This window comes from Eufriesea mexicana, unplaced genomic scaffold (genome assembly GCF_001483705.2).
Source record: "Eufriesea mexicana isolate 0111107269 unplaced genomic scaffold, ASM148370v2 scaffold12690, whole genome shotgun sequence".
NCBI lineage: Eukaryota > Metazoa > Arthropoda > Insecta > Hymenoptera > Apidae > Eufriesea > Eufriesea mexicana.
Genome location: NW_016920259.1, coordinates 59,938 through 79,050, shown reverse-complemented (window position 1 = coordinate 79,050; position 19,113 = coordinate 59,938). Strand labels below are relative to the sequence as shown.

Below are 19,113 nucleotides of genomic sequence, written 5' to 3'. Positions count from 1 at the left end.
TAATTATTCTACGAAATGTTTGAATTATTGTCGAAGATTGTCGAAGACGCCATTGGTTTTTCATTAATTACTATCCTTTACGCAATTAATTTATGAAACTTTATGCACTCATTAGAAAGACAATGTTCTTGCGAATCTTCCCATATAACTTTTGATCACATTTTGCTTCTAGTTTTGTTTAGTATTATATATTTTCACGCAAGATCGTGATGGCCGTCGTTACGAAATCATAGACGCCATCAAACAAAAATTAATAACTAACAATTTAGAGTTAAATTCTTTACGAATATTATATAAGAATGTAGCCTGAAGTTCCAGCTTTGCAATGAAATTATAAAAGTTCATAAATTAATTACAGAAATGGAGTAATTAATAATTTTTCACTGCCGGAGCCATTCTATCCTTTTCTATCCCCTCTCTGTCCTAGTCTGTCACGTGACGAGCTCTTCGACGACCTCCTCGCCTATTCTATATTCCTATCACTTTCTTGATTTTTGAGCCCAAATCATAGATGGCGCTGATCGCAGGCCGTAAAATTTTTATTCAAACTAGATACCTCTATTGGTTATGCGCTAATAATACCCCTTAATAAAATCAATTCGGCAGTAGAAAATTAATAAATTTCCCATTTTTTGTAATTAATTCATCAACATTTATAGCTGTACAGCAAAGTTGGAATTATTGGCAACATTCTTATACAATGTTTAATTTAATAATTAATACTTACATGAGCGATAGATTTTATATTTCCTGTAATAAATAAGATTGCTATAGAAAAGTGTTCTTCTGGCATAATATTCTTATTTTGTAATAAATATATACCAGCATAAGGAAGCGTAAAAAATAAATTATTTTATTAAGAAATTTTATTTACAATTGTTTATTTACAATGTTTTCATAGACGAAAAATGAATACAAAATAAGAAATAAATTAAATAAAAATATTAACGATCAACAAGAATCGAACCCAGGTCCTTCAGCACAACAAATTTTGGACTATTACAACAGGCTACAATTTCAATTGAAGAATATTGGAAATAAAGCTATAATTATAGGAATAATAAAACTTTAATTGTAAATATTTCAAAAACTATTGAGTAGTTGCAACTATAATGATATATTTGCTTAAACTGCATGACGATATCTACAAGCCTGTAAAGTTCCAACTAAGTCGTTGACCCGAAGGACTTACACTCTCCTTGTAAGGATAGGAATCGTAGTTGGGCCTATTCTACACAATGAAATGAAACCTAACACCAAATTAAAATGAACTTTTACCAATTAAAAGTCCTCCTTCACCTGCGTTAAGTGGAGGATAGGTTTCGTTTTATTGTGTAAAATAGGTTTAACTACTCTTTTGTTGTGGCTGTTTCTGTTATTGTTCGTATAGCCTTAAATAGGCATGCTTCGTACACTTACTTAGGAAACACACTTCCAATCAAACAAAACGGACTTTTACCAACTGGTGTTGGTAAATCTTAGCATTAGTTTGGTAAAGGTATGAAATTAAAGCGTTTACAAGCTGTTTTCGGATTTTCTGCACCTCGTTATAATAAACGGATTACCGGATTTACCGGGAAAGCTTAGGATTTATTATCTCTGGGCTTTCACAGTGACATATATATACTTTTACTTTAATGGTACCACGAGAGTTGATTTCCTTGTTGTCCAGCATAACAAATAACTACTAAATTGTATGTCAGTGATTTATTCAGTGATGGTTTCACTCCACTCCACTTTCCAAAGTCTGAAATTTTAATATCAAATCACTTGATATAAATCGCTTTTGATAAAATCTAAATTTAAAATAATTATATCTAAAATAATTTCCCATTTTTCGTTTTTTAGAGTTAATCGAAAATACGTATACAGCTAAACGTCGATTATACGAATTTTGACGAATAACCGATTATCGGAATATAGAATAGAGAAACAAATTTAGAATAGTAAAATTTCATGGTAAAACTATCAGAAAAGCTGTCAGAATGGTCGATTTCAAGCATTTCATAGGTATTTATGTTGATCTTCAAAAATCTTTCTAAAATATAGAAAATAAGGCAACGAAAGTAGATGCATTGTAAAGATACTAATAATAAAAATCATTAATTGTACATCAGGAATAGCAAATAAATTTGCAAACAGATAAACGATATACATATACCTAATCAGAAATAACGGATCTTATGTTAAATAGATTGTCAAAATAATTAATAAAAATTCAGGGTAAAAGAATTAATTTCTCTCTTTTCAAAAATAAGAAAGGTATGAGAAAACTTTTCATATAAAATATTTTACTTACATTGCTGCGAGCTATATCACTACTTTCTGCATCGTAAATGTATTTTTCCTAAATGGTAACTACTTTAGTAATTAATCATTGCTACTTCAGATATCAAATTGATTAGATTTCAAAGCTTTTCATGTGTTGCCATTTAACGTTCGAGGAGAAAGAGGATTCGATTAATGGTTACTGCGCATCTATATACTACAAGAAAGATAGTAATAACTGACTAAAGTAATAACTGATTAAACGAGCTTCTGGGGCAACGAAGTGCATAGCTTTGTGGAACTTCCATTGATTTTTCTAAAACGTTTTATAAAACGTAGAAAGATAAAAGCAGAATTGTGGAAATATTTTGTGACACGAGACGATCGCTCGAGAATTCAAAGGCGATGATAATAGCACCTAATTAATCATTACGTATCTCACTACCTATTTTCACAGAAATTTCGTATCGAGCGTTAATCGCAGATTATTTTATCCCCATTAGATATCTCAACGAACAATTTAATTTCAAAGTTACGATTCTTTAAATTCGCCGGAAGGTCGATATGAATAATTTCTTTCTTTATCGTTTACGTTGTCTAACTTCACGTTGAAAATTTTATATTTTAATGCATCGCGCACGCTATGTTTTCCTTCCTCGATTTACGTAATGCCGGAGAAATAAAACAGCATGAAACGAGACGAAAAGCTGATTTTTATATACGCTCGATTAATCGAGATTACAGAAACGCGAGCAAGCATGGAAGAGTTGTGTGGTCGTGACTCGGGTTGACTTGTTTATCGCGATCAGAAGCTGAAAAGTCAAGTTATTCACGAACAGCAAAGCGGAGTGGGGAAAGTGGCGCCCAGTTGGACACCAGTGTATCAAACGTATCGCGATATACACTGGTTAATTATTAGTGGCGCAATATGCAAGCATGTCTGTACGAATAACTCTCTACCCGTTTGAACTTTACATTTCTTTCTTTCTTTTAACTCTGTCTTAAGATCTGATCGTTAATATTAATAGTGATCGATAGCCACGTTGTAATGCGAATCCTTTACAGAGAGCGCTATTCAATACCCACGTACGCCATCTACTGATTATAAAAATTCGAATTCTTTTGTTGACCCCAAAGAATGATACATAAACGTTAATAGAATACATAAATTAACTAATTAACTAATTATATAGCGATAAAAATTTAGCGGGATCAGTGAATTATATGTTGAAATTGTGCATTGAAAATTCCTACTAGGATTTATTGCTGTTGCAGGTAAAGATTGATATAATTAATAATCCTAGAATTATCAGAATTAGATATCTATAATAGAAGATTTATTTAGAAAATAATTAATATAGTAGATAATACACTATTCGATATTTGTTATTGTTCATGAATATCGGATCAATTTTCGTAATTAAAAATATGTAAATATTTTGTAGAATGCAAAACACAAAAATTAACTACTGAAATCAGTAGATATCTGTCACCTTCTTGTGGGATCAATATATTGTAAATTAAAATTATTTATTGAAAAATTTACCAATAATATATTGAACTTCATTATACACATGTATGCTACTACTCGTAAGTAACCAGACTGTATACGAATATCATTAAAATATAAAAATTAACGACTACAAGTAATGTTTACAATCGTCTTGCGAAAGCGATAAATTGTAGCAAATTAAAATTATTTATCGATAAATTTATTAGTAGCGTATTAAAATTAAATATACGATTTCTTTACGTACTCTATTTGTGTTACTGTATTTATAACTAACAATAAAATACAGAAATGACTGTCTAAAAGCAATACTTGCTACCTATTTGTAAAGATAATAAATCAAATTAATAAATAAATAAGTTAAAGTTAATTATGTTGTAAGAAAGTTATTTTTCACTTATCACTGATGGACTTATGAGCAATGATGGAGTTAGAGCAATGATCTATAATCAGAAATCTGTGAATAAAAGAATCTTTAAGTAGCGAAAGAATTACGTAATGTTTGACATCACAGATATTAATTTTGTTATCCTTTTTTATGGTTTTAAAAGTCACATAATTTTGATAATAATATTTTTTAAAGCCGTGATATTTCACTATATTCTATTATATATAGTTATATCAATTGCAAAGAATAAAATTATATTACATTCTATCACATATAATTTTATTCAAATATTCGAATATTTTTAGAGCGATGCTATGTATACGTACATCATTTGAGAATTGATAATTAATTTAACAAATATGATTATTTTAATTTGGACATATATATATTTATTATTATAGTAAATTCTTATGTAATTAAAGTGAAAATGTGTAAAATACTTCTTTTGTACACTTTATGATTAATAATGAACAGATTTTATAAATTATTATCAAATCAAAATAAATAACGTGTAAAATACTGTAAAAATTAAATAAATTCATATAAAACAAATTTAAATTTCTTCCATAGACCATAGTACAAGTTTTAGATATGCTTTCATAGAAATTTTATACAAATAAACATAAAACGAACAATATTTGTGGCAGATAAGTAGAAAAGTTTGTTCATTTTAGATAATTGACCTTCGTTCAGAATGTAGATTACTAAGATTCTGACCTGTACTAAAAGCTCATGGTTAGACCATCATGAATCATGGCAATTTGGGGTAATGTATTACGTTTCTGTGTCAACAACTAATGTAGAAAAATATATTTTTGTGTCTATAATTATGATGGCAAAAGTTACAACGATTATTGCATTCATTAATGATAATTTATAAGTAAGAACTTAGAGTAAAACTTATTTACAATAAAACAATTACAGTGATACATGCTAAATGGTTAATCGTACAAGAAAAGTATGTTAAAGCATTTTTTCAAAATGCGTAGAAAGTTTTAAAAGTATTTTTAGAAAGTATTATTTATTTTGGACGCAATTAAACCTACTATATAACGTGGTGAGACACTCCTGATGGACAAGGCTTGGTCGTGTCACCTAGCAGTCAATCTAGGTATATTTAAGTTTATTAAAGAGAGTAACTCAAGAGATATAACCGTCCCATTCATAAGTTTATAAGCAAGATGAAGATTATTATATTATACAGGGTAGACCATGTATATGACCATGTAACGTGACTACCTCGATGATCTTCAATTGTTTAGTTATTAAAGAAACGGTTAAAAAAATTTTGTTTCGTAAATGGTAGAATATGGAAGAATAACGCAAAGATAATGGTAGCTAATTTTTCTTGAATTAACTATATTATTAAAATAAAATAATTAAAATCTACTAAAAGCAGAAACGTCATGGTTACGTCAAATGGTCCATCTTGTATAACAAGATCACAATATTCATATTACAACTCTGGTCCATATTCTTGAATTTTCATATTCCTTCACTTACGGGTGCAACAAGTCTCTCTAGTATACGTTAAAAGGAAGACAGCGCGAGATAAAAGAATAGGAAATCCAAAAACAAAACTTCGAATTAGTAATGAATCTAGAGTATTGCAGTAGTTATTTACATCGATGATCATCCAACTGAAACGGTTGAATCGTTCGAAAAGGGTTCTACGAAACCTTTAACAAATCGCGATGCCTAATTCTAGAAGAAGAAGTATTAATACAAAAGTGCGATAACGCTATAGGACAGGTAACAGAGCCGTTCAGAACCTTATTCCTATATATTCCCACCTTCTGTCCTATCGAAGGCGCCACGAAAATAATATTCAAACGAAGGTGGAGTCGTAAGTTGGCACGTGTCAGAGATTAAAGCGCAACAAGAGGCTCTACCCTTAAGTCGGCTGAAAAAGCGACGAGATTACGAGGAACCGTCGCTTCTGCCTCTCCGATAGCGTAGGTCGAGCCTCGCCGATGATGAACCATGCTCGTCCCTCGCGTAAATCCTTGGTCGCTGTTCGAAATGCATGTGGGTGCCACGAACGCGATCAGCCTGGTGTGCGTGACCGCGTTTCCTTGTGTACGCCAATGCGAGGGAGTTCTCGAAGGCGGTCTTTAGTCGGTCTTTGGTCGGTCTTTAGTTTCGAGTAAGCATCCGTCGAAGATAGAGAGGACCCTCCTCGATTTATCCTAGCGACGGGTTTCCTCTTCCGGCTTAACTCTTTGCTCCACGGATCCAGTCTCTGGATCCTTGCACGTCGACCTGCGTTACTTGTTTCTCTCAACCTGCGTTTACCGTGCTCTCGCGATTCCATCGTTTATCGATTTCATCGACTTTTTGCCTTCCCATTGCTTTCTTTCGGTCTATGGAATTTTGGATGGGAGAAAAACGACCGGTCAACCGTTCAGATAGAAGATTCGGGAATTCTTAGAGATCTCAGAGTTTTTCAATTGTGATCGAAGTGGATCCGATCGGCGAATCGTTCAGTCATTTGGAGAAAAATTTGGGAAAGGAAGCTGTTTTCTCAAACATCTCAAAGTTTTTGAATTTTCGTTGAAACGAGTTCATCGAAACGAGATTAGTGCATTAATCAGTTATCCAAAAGAGAATTTGGAGAAAGAAGCTACTTGTTTTTAGAAAGCTTCAAGCTTTGAAGTTTTGAACCAAGTGTGAATCGAACAGTAGGCTGTTCAGTTATCTAAAGGAGAATTTGGAAAAGGAAGTCCTTTTCTTAGAGATCTCAAATCGAATCATTCAGTTATTTCGAAGAAAATTTGGGAAAAGAAGTGTTTCGTTGGAGATCTCAGACGGTTGAAGTTTTGGATCCAAGTGAATCCTTCACTTATTTACAGAAAAGAAGCCTGAGAGTTTTGAAATTTTTATTGAAGCGAACCAAGCAGTTTAATTACTAAGTGAACCGAGTTTAATTACTTGGAAGAAAATTTCCGAAAAGATAGTTTTTGAACATCTCAAAGCTTCCAAATTTACATCAAAATGAATCAACCTACAAAGTATCCATTTCTCTAAAATAGGATTTACAGAAAGAAGGTACCTTTTTACGAGATCTCGATGCTTTAAAGATAGAAATATAATTTGAAAGAATCTCTGTATTTTAATCCCTTCGATCCCTTTTTCCATTTTTGAAGAAACGAATCATGAAGAATTGGAAACAATAGTCCTAATTAGAAGAATCCATATACAAAAGAGCTAACTGTTCGCGGTTTCATCGATTCTCGAGTGAACGAACTCATGAAAATCCTAGTCCACGTGTGGTCCAATAGGTGTGATAAACAATCGAAAATCAAAATTGTGCTACCGATTATATCGAAATCGTTGTTTACAATGTGAACCAGTTGTAGTTGTGCATCACCTTTCGTATCTAGTTCCGCGTTAGCTCTTTGGAACTTACAATTAGAGTTTGACGATGGATCATGAGAAAGCGCGAACGTTAAAGTGCCGACGGTAATCGACGAAGGCGTGTTGAAAGTTCGGTTAGTGCGAGACGTCAGTTTTTCCTTCCTTTTTTAAAGAGAGGGTGGTTTCCTTCCATTTTGGTCCCTGCACCAGAGATGGAGAGGAGAAGAATACCAAGGAGAAGAGGTCTTTCCTCTGCGGAGATTCAGACGGGTAAATACCACGGTTTATTCTCGATTTTCCTGGACCATTCAGGTTCAGACGAGTAAATACGATCGTTTATCGACGATTCGCTGTTATACATGCGTATCGTTATACAGGGTGTTTGGAAATAGGGGCGTGAAGCTTGAATGGTTTACACGGGTCTAAGGTCTTAATGGCGGGAAAAGTAAACATTAATTGAAGGAAAATAAAATGCGTTTATACAACGAAATGTGTTTAATAGGATCTAAAATTAGTATTTTCCAAGTAGAATGTAGTTTGTTCTCTTCTTTTTAACTTCATAAGGACTGGATTATTTTAGAAAAAGCACTGAAAAATTCCGAAATTGTTTTAATATCGATTTTGTAAGTGGTCGTGATTACTATACATATACGAATGTTAATATTTTGGAAAATGCGAATATACACCGTTTTACGTAAATTCAAAGAATAAAAGAAACCCGAGTTAACACGGAGTAAAGGAAATTTTACATAAAATCGCAAATCCTGTCAACGTACGTTATACATGGATAATTCATTTACAGAAATGAAAGATAAAGAAGAAATTTATTTTAAATACAAAATATTGAACATTGACCAAGTGCTTCCATGCTGAAATTTTGAAAAATTGGAAAATGTATAAATGTATAAGTATGTCTGTTGACAGTGTATTAAATGTAGATGGAAAAAGTGATAGATGACAGGAAGAGAAATATGTTCATAACATTATATTTTGGTATTTAACATGTTTAAAAATTTATATGTGAGAATTATGAATCGATGTATATATATTTTTAAACATTTTTATCATTATGCACTGTATTTTCCACTGTTGTGGAAGGTAAATTAAATTTAATAGTCTAACATTTACTGCCTCGCGTACTATACTTCATATACTATACTTCATTTTTAATAATATAACATTTACTGTTTTTATTATATATCTTTATTATTAATTCTACGTTTATTGTATATTATAAAAACATTCATGTTATTGTCATATCCTTTAATACCTTTTTACTTCTTATATTTGCTGATTATTAATTCATCTTATGAATGTAACGATAAAATAGTAGAACATTTGTAGAGTTTTGTATACAAATTCAAAATAATACACAAAGCAACAGAAACTATATCGTACATCAGTCACGAGTTTGATAAAGATTCAACTGTTGATTGCATTATGCAATATTGTTTAACTTTTGCAACAGAATATACAGTGTACACGATATTGTACAAATTTTTGAAGAACTTATTAATTAATTACGCTATATTACGGTAAAAGTATTTATTACAGAATCTATATCGATGAAGAATTTTTTATTCCTCTTAATGAGGACTATGTGCCTTTAAACTCGTAGACCCTTTTTCTGACACCCTGTATGTCACCAACTCCAAGTTCGAATATAATGATGCTGCTGCTTGCTGCTTTTGAAAAATATTAAAAGAAATAGTTGAAAAGTTGCATGCGTGAATTTTATTACGTTAGAACTATTTCTGTTCGTTTACTAACTGCAAGCCTTTGTGATTATCTTAACAAGCATGTAAAGTCTTAGGATAGAAAAGCAATTTGAGTTTGCCACATTTTATTGTATCTTTTATCGTTTACGCAGGACTAAAGAGCATGTAAAGTTATAAATATTTGAGCATCAATTTCGATTTCTTTATTATACACCAACGAATGGTATTTCGTATAATTCTTGTGCAAATTAAATTTGTATTTAAAAACATGCTAAGGAACATTTTATAAATGCACAGTTTTTGCCTTGTTAAATCGTATTGATTAATAAACTTAAAACACTGTGCAGAAAAATTTATTTAATAGTATTTCAAAGAAGTAACAATAAAATGTAATAAGAATTTAATAAGATTAGTAATATTAAAAATTTATGCAAACTCATAATATTAGAGCTCCATTAAAGATAATAACATTAAAAATATTTTAATTAGTGATATTAAAAACCTAATATTTTATCAAGTAATATACGATTTGCAGCATAACTATTCTTCGGAAATACATCATGTGACATTACTATATATCACATTACATATTATTTATATTCTATTATTAGTATAAATTTATATTATTTAAACGATATTATACAATGTCAATGCGTATTTCACAAAATTTCTATAAATAAGCATATAATGCAATCGTACGTGTTTACTTGGTTAATCAGTCGAGAAGGCAAGAAAAAAAGACAAATGTATTCTGTCAGAAATTGGTCATTGCGTATGAAAGATAATTTCTTATACACATCATCGCGATGTTTTTTGAAACAAAAGTCGAAAGTATATCGAAACCTCGAAACATTATAAATTTCATTCATTTTCTTCGTGTGTGTCAAACGAACCCCGATTAACAAGCGATCTACCGAATATTTGACATGATTAAAATTTCGTAAAGCCTTATTCGAATTGCACGAAATATAAATTATATCCCGCCATTACGAGAATCGTAGCCATTAATTCGATGGATCGTGAAACAGGCTCGCGTTGTGCGGCGTTTTGTTAAAAAGATCACGAAAAATGAGACGCGTAAAGATGAAACACGTATTCATCCAATGTGGAAATATAAAGTCCAGATAATTGTTAAAAACACGATAAACGAGTTAATGAATTGCTATGAATAAAAAACACGAGAAATTCCTTAAGTGATTTACCATTAATCGGTGTTTGTTTCAGACGATTTATACAATAGGGAACGTAATAAAGGAAAGGTTTTCGGGATAATCGACTATAGCCACCATTTTCTTAATCTTTCTTAGTTTGGTTTATCTTTAACTTTCGTTTATTATCGTGTCGAATAATCATTTGTGAATATTTTATAATTATTTTCACTTTTAAAGGAAGATACGTCGTTGTTCATCGATCTTTTATTTTTTTATATTTTATTTTTTTGTTTAAGATTGTCAAAATTGTTGTATAGTATGTTCATATAAATGATACAACCAGATTTCATTTTTAATTCTGTAATATTAAAGGAATTCTAATATTATTTATTTTATTATTTATTATTTATACTTATATATTATAATTCTACATATATTATATATGTATAACTTTTGAGATATTCAATGATATTAAAGCAAAAGCATGATAAAGTTATTATGTATGGAACTGTCAAGTGACGTATGTATATATTTGCATATTAATATTATACTACATTTATTTATATTTATAATCTTCGTATTGGACAAATAAGATATGTTTAGGGTATAACTTTAAAGTAGGTAACATTAAGGGAATAACCTACGGTATAAACATAAAGTATGACTTTAAATAGCAATATCCTATGTATGCTATTTGAAACATAAGATCGATAAACATAATTAATATGTATATCATGTATATTAATATGTATATCTAGAAAAGTTATATCATTTATATCATAGATTAGAGTTATAAATTTCACGTTTTATTCTATCTGATAAAAAACTCAAGCATGCAGAAATTTCTCGGCATTTCATATAGCTCCATAAACACGTTAAAAACGAAATGAGTTCAAGTACGAGTCAAAATGTCGAGATAATAAAGCCGGCTTATTCGTATCTCTATTGGAACAAATGTCAACTGCTTCTAAAAAATGGGAAAAGTGGGTATAAGAGCTGGTCCTATTTTTCTGACTTTAACTTATCTTTAATATCGACATGTTCGACCTTCCGATAACGCTAACCCAAGATATTAACCACGTGCACAGCATCCAAATCTTCGAGTAACAATGCAGAAGGCTTCTTAGTGGCCATAGGACCTAAAAATAATTATAAATTTTATACGCTGAATTTATAATATTTTTAAATAATTTTGAAAATCAAATTTGCTTAAATATCACCGATTGAAATTTAATTTTTGAAGATTTTAAATGTACTTACACATCCTAATAATTCAGTATATTAGTTAATTTAGTACACTATAAATAAATATCGACTAACCTTTTCAATACTTTCTGTCATTTAAATTTCAACTAATATTTTATTTAAAAACATATAAAGACAAAATGCAATAAAATATACATAATAAACGATAGCATACATGTGAATATAAATAATTATAAATTATAACTTATAAATTAAATTATAATTATAATATAAACTAAACATCATCAACAAATTAAGATAGCATTATTAATTTGAATAAAATAAAACACATTATAACATATATTACAAAGAAATCTTATGTGAGTAAAAGTATGACTTTAGCAATAATGAATAATAATAAATTTTATAAAACCATATCTCACATAACAATAATTTGGTAAAATAATTTTACATAATTAATTATATGCATAATAATCCAACAAAATTATAATAAAATATGCTATACGTCATAAACCAAATGAGTCATTCTTATTATTCTCAAACTCTCTTTTCTCAACTTTGAAAACAAACGTGGTTTCAAAAAAGCAATTCGTCATTGAAATTCACACAGAAATCCCACAACTGTAAAAGAGAAACTCTGAGTAGCATTCCGTGCTGTTTTCCATTCTGAAAACAATAGTGTCTGATTTGTGAAACGTTTCAGGTAAGGGCGAAGCACGGAACAATGTCTATCGTATTAGAGGTAATATGAATTTAGATAAAAGAAAACGTCACCAAGACGGTAGTCGCCCCATTGTTTGCCATGATATTACATCGCAAACAAGTAATACCAGTGACTAATGAACAATTTCATATAATACATTATAGTAAAACCTTTATTGCGTGAGCCTATTTTGTGAATATTTTTTTATATAAACGTTGTATTATGTATATGAGCATGATATTTCCAATTGCAATATTGTATATAAATATACAAACTATAGGAAGAATGAAATATTATTCACAATGATTTGGCATGGAATTGACATAGTAAATTATACGGAAATGATGACATTAAAAATAGTAGTAATTAATAATAGCCGATACTAATAATCATATATGATTAAATAATAAATCATATTTAATTAAACAAATAGCATTGACAATTGGCAGGAGGTATAGCGTAATTTAAAAATTATTTGATATCTAGTACAGCAAGGAATCTAATACATAAATGTAGTATTGCGAAACCAACCATTGTACGTTTGATTTTTTAAATCTAAATAGGAAGAGATTTTACAGTATTGTCTCTTTCTAATTTTATTTTAATATCTAATAAAGTTGATTACCAATGACTTGTTGTTTTATTATGTGAAAATTCTCTTATGTGATTACTTTTACCTCTCGATTAATTCATATAGCGAAGGTTCTACTGTATATTTAAACAAGACCCTAATTTTTTTAAATTTGTTTGCAATTTATATTTTGACATTCCTATCTAACAGTATAGTTTAAATAATTAAATCCATATTAATTATTTGTACATTATAAAAAATAGGAATAATTAATATGTTATTATAAAAATACTTCGGTATACACATCGTTCATGTATCGTAACAAAAAGTATGTATTTTCTTAATTCTATATTTCCTATAAAATTCTCGATAAAATCTAAAATTACTTCGAGTAAAATTTGAATTTCTACGATGAAATAAACAAAGCTGGTTTCATGGAATTGGTCTCGAGAAACATATCCAAAATTAAACGAACCAATCTTACTGCTTCCGTCTTCATATTTTGAGAAAACTCGATAACTAAACTACTCTCGTCGATTCTCTGAACATATCGTAAACAATCTCGTTTTATGATGGCCGATTCAGTTGCGAATCATACGTTTCGGAGGATAAACCACCCGTTCGCATAATGCCCCTATTGTAGTCGCTGGTCTAAACCTCAGATTTGCAAATAAACGCGGCTGGATATGTATATTCGTGCTGAATGCTCTTCAGTTTTCAAAAGTGTTGAACCCATAGCGAAAATCAAGATAGTATTTTTGGTGAATTTTTAGCTTGCTACTTGTCATGTATATAACTGGATTAAGAAATGCTTCAAACTAGTTCCAAAATATGCTTCATGCTTCGATCTCTGCTTGTATAATCACAAATCAATACGAGTCTTATTTCTGCATTCCAATACACAAAAGAGCTGTTAAAAATATTGATCTTTCGTGTAATTAAACGAAACAAAATAGTTTCAATGTATCCCATGTCTTATAAAATTACTAGTTTGATTACAATTGAACACAAACCTGATATAAAAAACCGTGGTAAGGGTGATTCCCTCGCGACTTTGCGCACTCAAAGTACGCGCGATATCGCGGGTCACTCGTTCAGCCATCGACAGCTTCCACGTACCACGAATAACGACAAAGTGCATAGGTCAACAATGATGTAGGTAACACAGTTGAAAAGCTAACCGATATTTCAATTCGCTGAATAAAAGTTAGCTCTAAATAAAAGGGAAGATTTTCGAACTTGGAAACGTTAGATCGACAATCAATTTACATACTTCCGCGTGTCTGTCTGATAAACAGCCCCATTTCGTGGAATTGCAGTTTACTGGGACGCTCATTGTCAGTTGCGTTAATTCTAATCTATATTACTTACTGTTGAAATTCCATTGGATTTTTCGTATGAATCGTGTCTTATTATTAATAAATATGTTATTATAAAAGAACGGCAGAATTTTGTGCTTTGTGAATATGTTTAGAAAACATTACGAGATCTTTACTATTATAAAATGTTTATAAGTAGAACATTTATACGATATACATAAGATTTTTATAAATGTTAAACTTAGACTGTACATTTTTAAATCAATTTTATTTTATTGCTTTTTACTATTAATTAGTATCATTTGTGTATATGATGTTAAAATACAAGTATTATTTTATTTTATTTTCTCAGTTATAATTTATAACACTATCTTTTCAAAAAGATATGAGAAATATAATTTTATAACTGATATTTTCAATTTTTTTATAAATTATATACTAATTGTTAGTAAGCCTGACAATAACTGATGTCGTTTTCAGAAAATTGACGCAGTTGAAGTAAACTACGTCAGAATACTGAAAATACAATAAACATCGATGATATCAATCGTTAGAGGAAAAGATGCGCAATACTTGTTCGAGACAGAAGTTTCATCACTTCATCAAGTTTCAACTAGAATATTTAGGTAAATTAAAAAATGACAAACGAATTACCATACACAGAGAAATGACATTAAAATGTCTCTAGATCTTTCTGTACACGGATATGAAATAAATACCCTATATTAAGGGTAAACAAAATAAAAATAAAGTTCCTAAATAGAAAGCTCTCGACCAATTTGAATAACAGTACCAAAGACTTCAAAATATCCCTAGACACTGACATACACAGTTACGAAGAAATGACGATATAATTCGAATAAACTTATTTTGTTTAAGTAAAATTTTCAAATAAAAGTTCTCGAACGATCTGTATTACCATACGCAGACGAATGACACTAAAAAGTCCCTAGTCCTCATGTGCAAACACGAGAATAATTATCCCATACTTGAGCAATAGCTAAAATATCGAGGGGATCACAGTCGCTTTCGATGTAACACAGCTTCGCAGATACGATTTATTCCGTTAACTGGGCCGTCGTTTTTCAAGAAAATCAAAACGTAGGAACATTTTGTAGAAATCGAGCGATCTCGTGAATACGGCAATCCTCGTAGAAATGCATAGGAAGGGAAGGAATACGGGGCGATAATAGGTACACATAGCGATACTCGTTGTCGGGGAGCGCTGACCGCAGAGATAACGCTTTGACCCGTTACAAGCTTCAAGCACGAAATGAATGCCTTTACTGTCTCTTCCAAGTCGGGCCCAATCCAAATATGTAGCCCTTTTTCTTACCAGCTCGCCCTTTATTAACCGTTACCACCGTGCTCCTGTAAATTCGACTGCTTTACCTTAAGCCGGCATCCACTTCGCCGCTTTTGATACGTACCGAGTTCACGGACTCTTGGCTTTCTCCATCGCGTTTTCTTGGAAGCTCCACGGTTCTTCTGGAACAAGATTTATATGAATTTTGAAATGAACGAGAAACGAAAAGACAAAACGAACTTACAATAGAATTGTAAGTCGATTATGAGAATTTTGCTTATTTAAATTCCATTTTCACTGTATTATAAATATATCATTTCATTATATCTATACGTAGAATAGTTTTCAGAATTATTCTTTTGTTTAATATTTGTGAAAATGTTCCTTTCACTATGTGTCTCATTGATTCTCTTCATTTGAATATCCTTGTTGCTTCGAATAGTACTTGTATTATTTACAAAAATTGTAGTATTTAGGAATGTATATCAGGAATATAGGAATAAATTAGGGCAGGCTATGCTAGACTATAGATTAATGTAAATTTTTAAATGTAAATTAAGCAAACAAATAATTAAATGAACTGAGAAAAGGGAAGCGTAAATGGATGGGTATAAAACTTTGTGACTGTAAAACGAAGTCACTTTTTTTGGCTGAAGAGGCTGCAAATAAAGTCTACATGTACTAAGTATATACAATAATTTTTTTACGGTGATAAATAAATCTAAGCACGTGAAAAAATTGCCAAAAACAGTATAGAACATGTGTAAGATAATTAAAATCAACATTATAATAAACAAAAAATTTTTTTAATTATCGAAATGTATGTTCTCCTCCGGCTGCAATAATACAAATTTGTAAACCATAATTTCATATTTTTATAAGGAAGATCTGATTCCAATGAAATTCTGTGGGGTTATACAATAGACATACATATATAATATACATACCTAGGTGATTTATTGTTTAAATGAATTTTCTATGCGATTCATTTAAAGAAACTAGTCTCTATAAAATTCGATCAGTGGAACAGATAATATGGAGCGGAGTGTTAAAAAGAATCAATGCTGTTACACTGTATGCAATGTTTTAAGTCACTGACTGTAATTTTTAATCCTTTGTAACCTCTGAAACTGATAAAAATATTTATTTGTTCAATTCTAAACATACATCTGAATACAAGTCAACTCTTAAATTTCATCGTATCAAGATATCAAAGATAGCTTTGGTGGTAGTCACCATCAGTGCTAATGGATATCATATGTGCAGCAATAAATGGTTGAAAGTATATAAAAACCGAATTGTCATTACGAACAATTTAAAAAATTTTGGTATCGAATATATCATAGCAATAAAAGATCTTATTGAATAAATCTTTGTTTCAATTCGTCTGCTACTAATTAAATATAATTTTAATATAATTAAAAACTTAATAATAAACTCTCGCGACATAACTGATGATTGGGTCATCTTCCATCTATATATAGAATTTCACGTTTCAAAACAATTTCATTTTTTCAAACTTATGAAGATCGTAAAAGATTGCGAAATCTTATAAATATATATATTAAAAATTATTACAACTGTAAAGACTGTAAAACTTCATATTACGAAACCATATATTAAAATTCTAAAACTATATATTAGTTTACTGTATATAATTTTCGAATTATATAGTAAAAATTATAAAAACATATATTGGAAATTATCAAACCTATAAAAGCTACAAAATTTTACATTACAGAATCATACATGAAAAACTATAAAACTATGTATCAAAAACTGTGAAATTTTATATTAATTTACTATATATGGTTTTAGAATTAGAGAATAGAATATACATAGAACTACAAAGCTTTGTACCCAGAGCTATTAAGACCATAAAAACTATGAAAAAATCATAAAAACTGTACCCTATAATAAAAATAATACACATTATAAAGCTACTAAAAATTGCATCGAATAATAAAAGATATCAAATCAAATGTTAACACGTCTTTTTCTTTCGAGGCATCAGAGTGTGCCGCCTCGTGGAGGGCTAAAAAGGCATTCCTTTGTTTCGTTCAGCGCTCTGGTCTGAGACGACCCAATCGTAGTCAGACAAGGGTTAATTAACATCCTTTCCCTTTGAAACTCTCATTCAATGATCCTCCAGTTTTCGCGATATCCATCTATCCTCGCCGTCAAGTTGTTCGAAACAAAACGATTTCTGTTTAACTGTAAACTCGCTGGACACAGCTCACTGTAAACTGACACGGTTGCGATAACGTGTAAATATATTGTTCCAGAATTATCAGCAAATACGTCCACACAACAATCGGAAGTAATAGTGAGGCTACCGCCTATCAACGGGTACTCAGAGATCACGGGATGCATAGATCGGCCTCACATTTGTGGAAAAGAAGCGGCCTGTCGTAGCTTCGAAGACAACACGTCCAAGTGTGTCTGTCCACACGATCTGTCCTCACCAACGTCAGACTTGAAGTGTCCAAATCGTCTAATAGGTTAGAGTCAATTATCGTCTCGATATTTATGTTTAGATATGTTTCCCGAGATTACTCATGTGAACTTGTAGGACGTAAATTTGCCAGTGATTACGAGAGTGGTTTACAGACAAGATCAGAAAGAATGACTTTATCACTTATTTTATTGTATGTTATTTACGATAAATTAAAACTATTCTTGGGAAAATAGCGAAAGATTGAACTGTTAGATTGAGCTTGTATATTACATTTTAATTCACAATATATTTGATGAACGAAATTTTTAATGCTTACAATTAGAATCAAACCTAAAGGAGGAGGTGGTAATACAAAAGCTCAGTTTGTTTTTCGACGAATTTTTGAAAAATACTGTACAAAGTGATTGAAATTTGGCATCGTTTAATCCTTATAAGTATATTTTTCTTTTACACCTAAGGACCATAAACACGAGAAAAAAGCACTTTAATTAGTAAATTTTGTATTTGTTTGACGAGGTATACCTTTTTTTTTTTTTTGTTGAACAGAAAATCTAAATATTTCACGTCATTTCATAGAAATTAAAAAATGATGGGAGTCTACCAGACTCACGTGAGTACTTCCGGTTTTAGATCTGCATACGAGTGATCTTGGGTTAATTCTTTCGCTATCAGGGTCGCCATATTGATACATTGGCACTAGTTGATCGTTGTATCTGAAAATGATCATGATATGTATTATTCGTAAATGGAGTGATTAAAAAAATTGTTTTAAGCGGACACTACTTACCCAAGGATTTTATATAAACTGTTTTAACATTCTATCTGTTTTGATTTTGTTTTATTCAGCAATATGATGATAAATGTGACGATTTAGGAAATCTCCAAGGTCCTTTCATAATTTGTGTCAATTATCAAATTTTGTACGAGATAGAAAGCTATCTTAATATTTATAAATGAGAAAGCAAATATACTGCTTAAAATAGGCTAGAGAAGAATTATAGGATTTTTCTGTATTATTTTTCTTTTTATTTAATTTTAATTATTCCTAATTATTATGAATAATTTCGAAGGTAAAAGGTACGTTTCAATTTGCAATATGAATTGTCTGATATTTCCTACTACATAAAAATATTTTCACTGTATAATCTTTGATAGAAT

The 19,113-nt window shown here is 30.5% G+C and overlaps 1 protein-coding gene across 1 annotated transcript in view; it reads left to right on the top strand.

Moving 5' to 3' along the window:
• Positions 1-7,385: 7,385 nt before the first annotated feature.
• The window catches only part of LOC108553720 (muscle, skeletal receptor tyrosine protein kinase), a 17,815-nt gene continuing 6,087 nt past the window's right edge, over positions 7,386-19,113 (top strand). The window contains exons 1-2 of the mRNA XM_017908742.1: positions 7,386-7,793; positions 17,783-17,998. Of these exons, the coding sequence (XP_017764231.1) occupies positions 7,736-7,793; positions 17,783-17,998 (274 nt within the window). The 5' untranslated portion in view covers positions 7,386-7,735. The remainder of the gene's footprint in view (positions 7,794-17,782; positions 17,999-19,113) is intronic.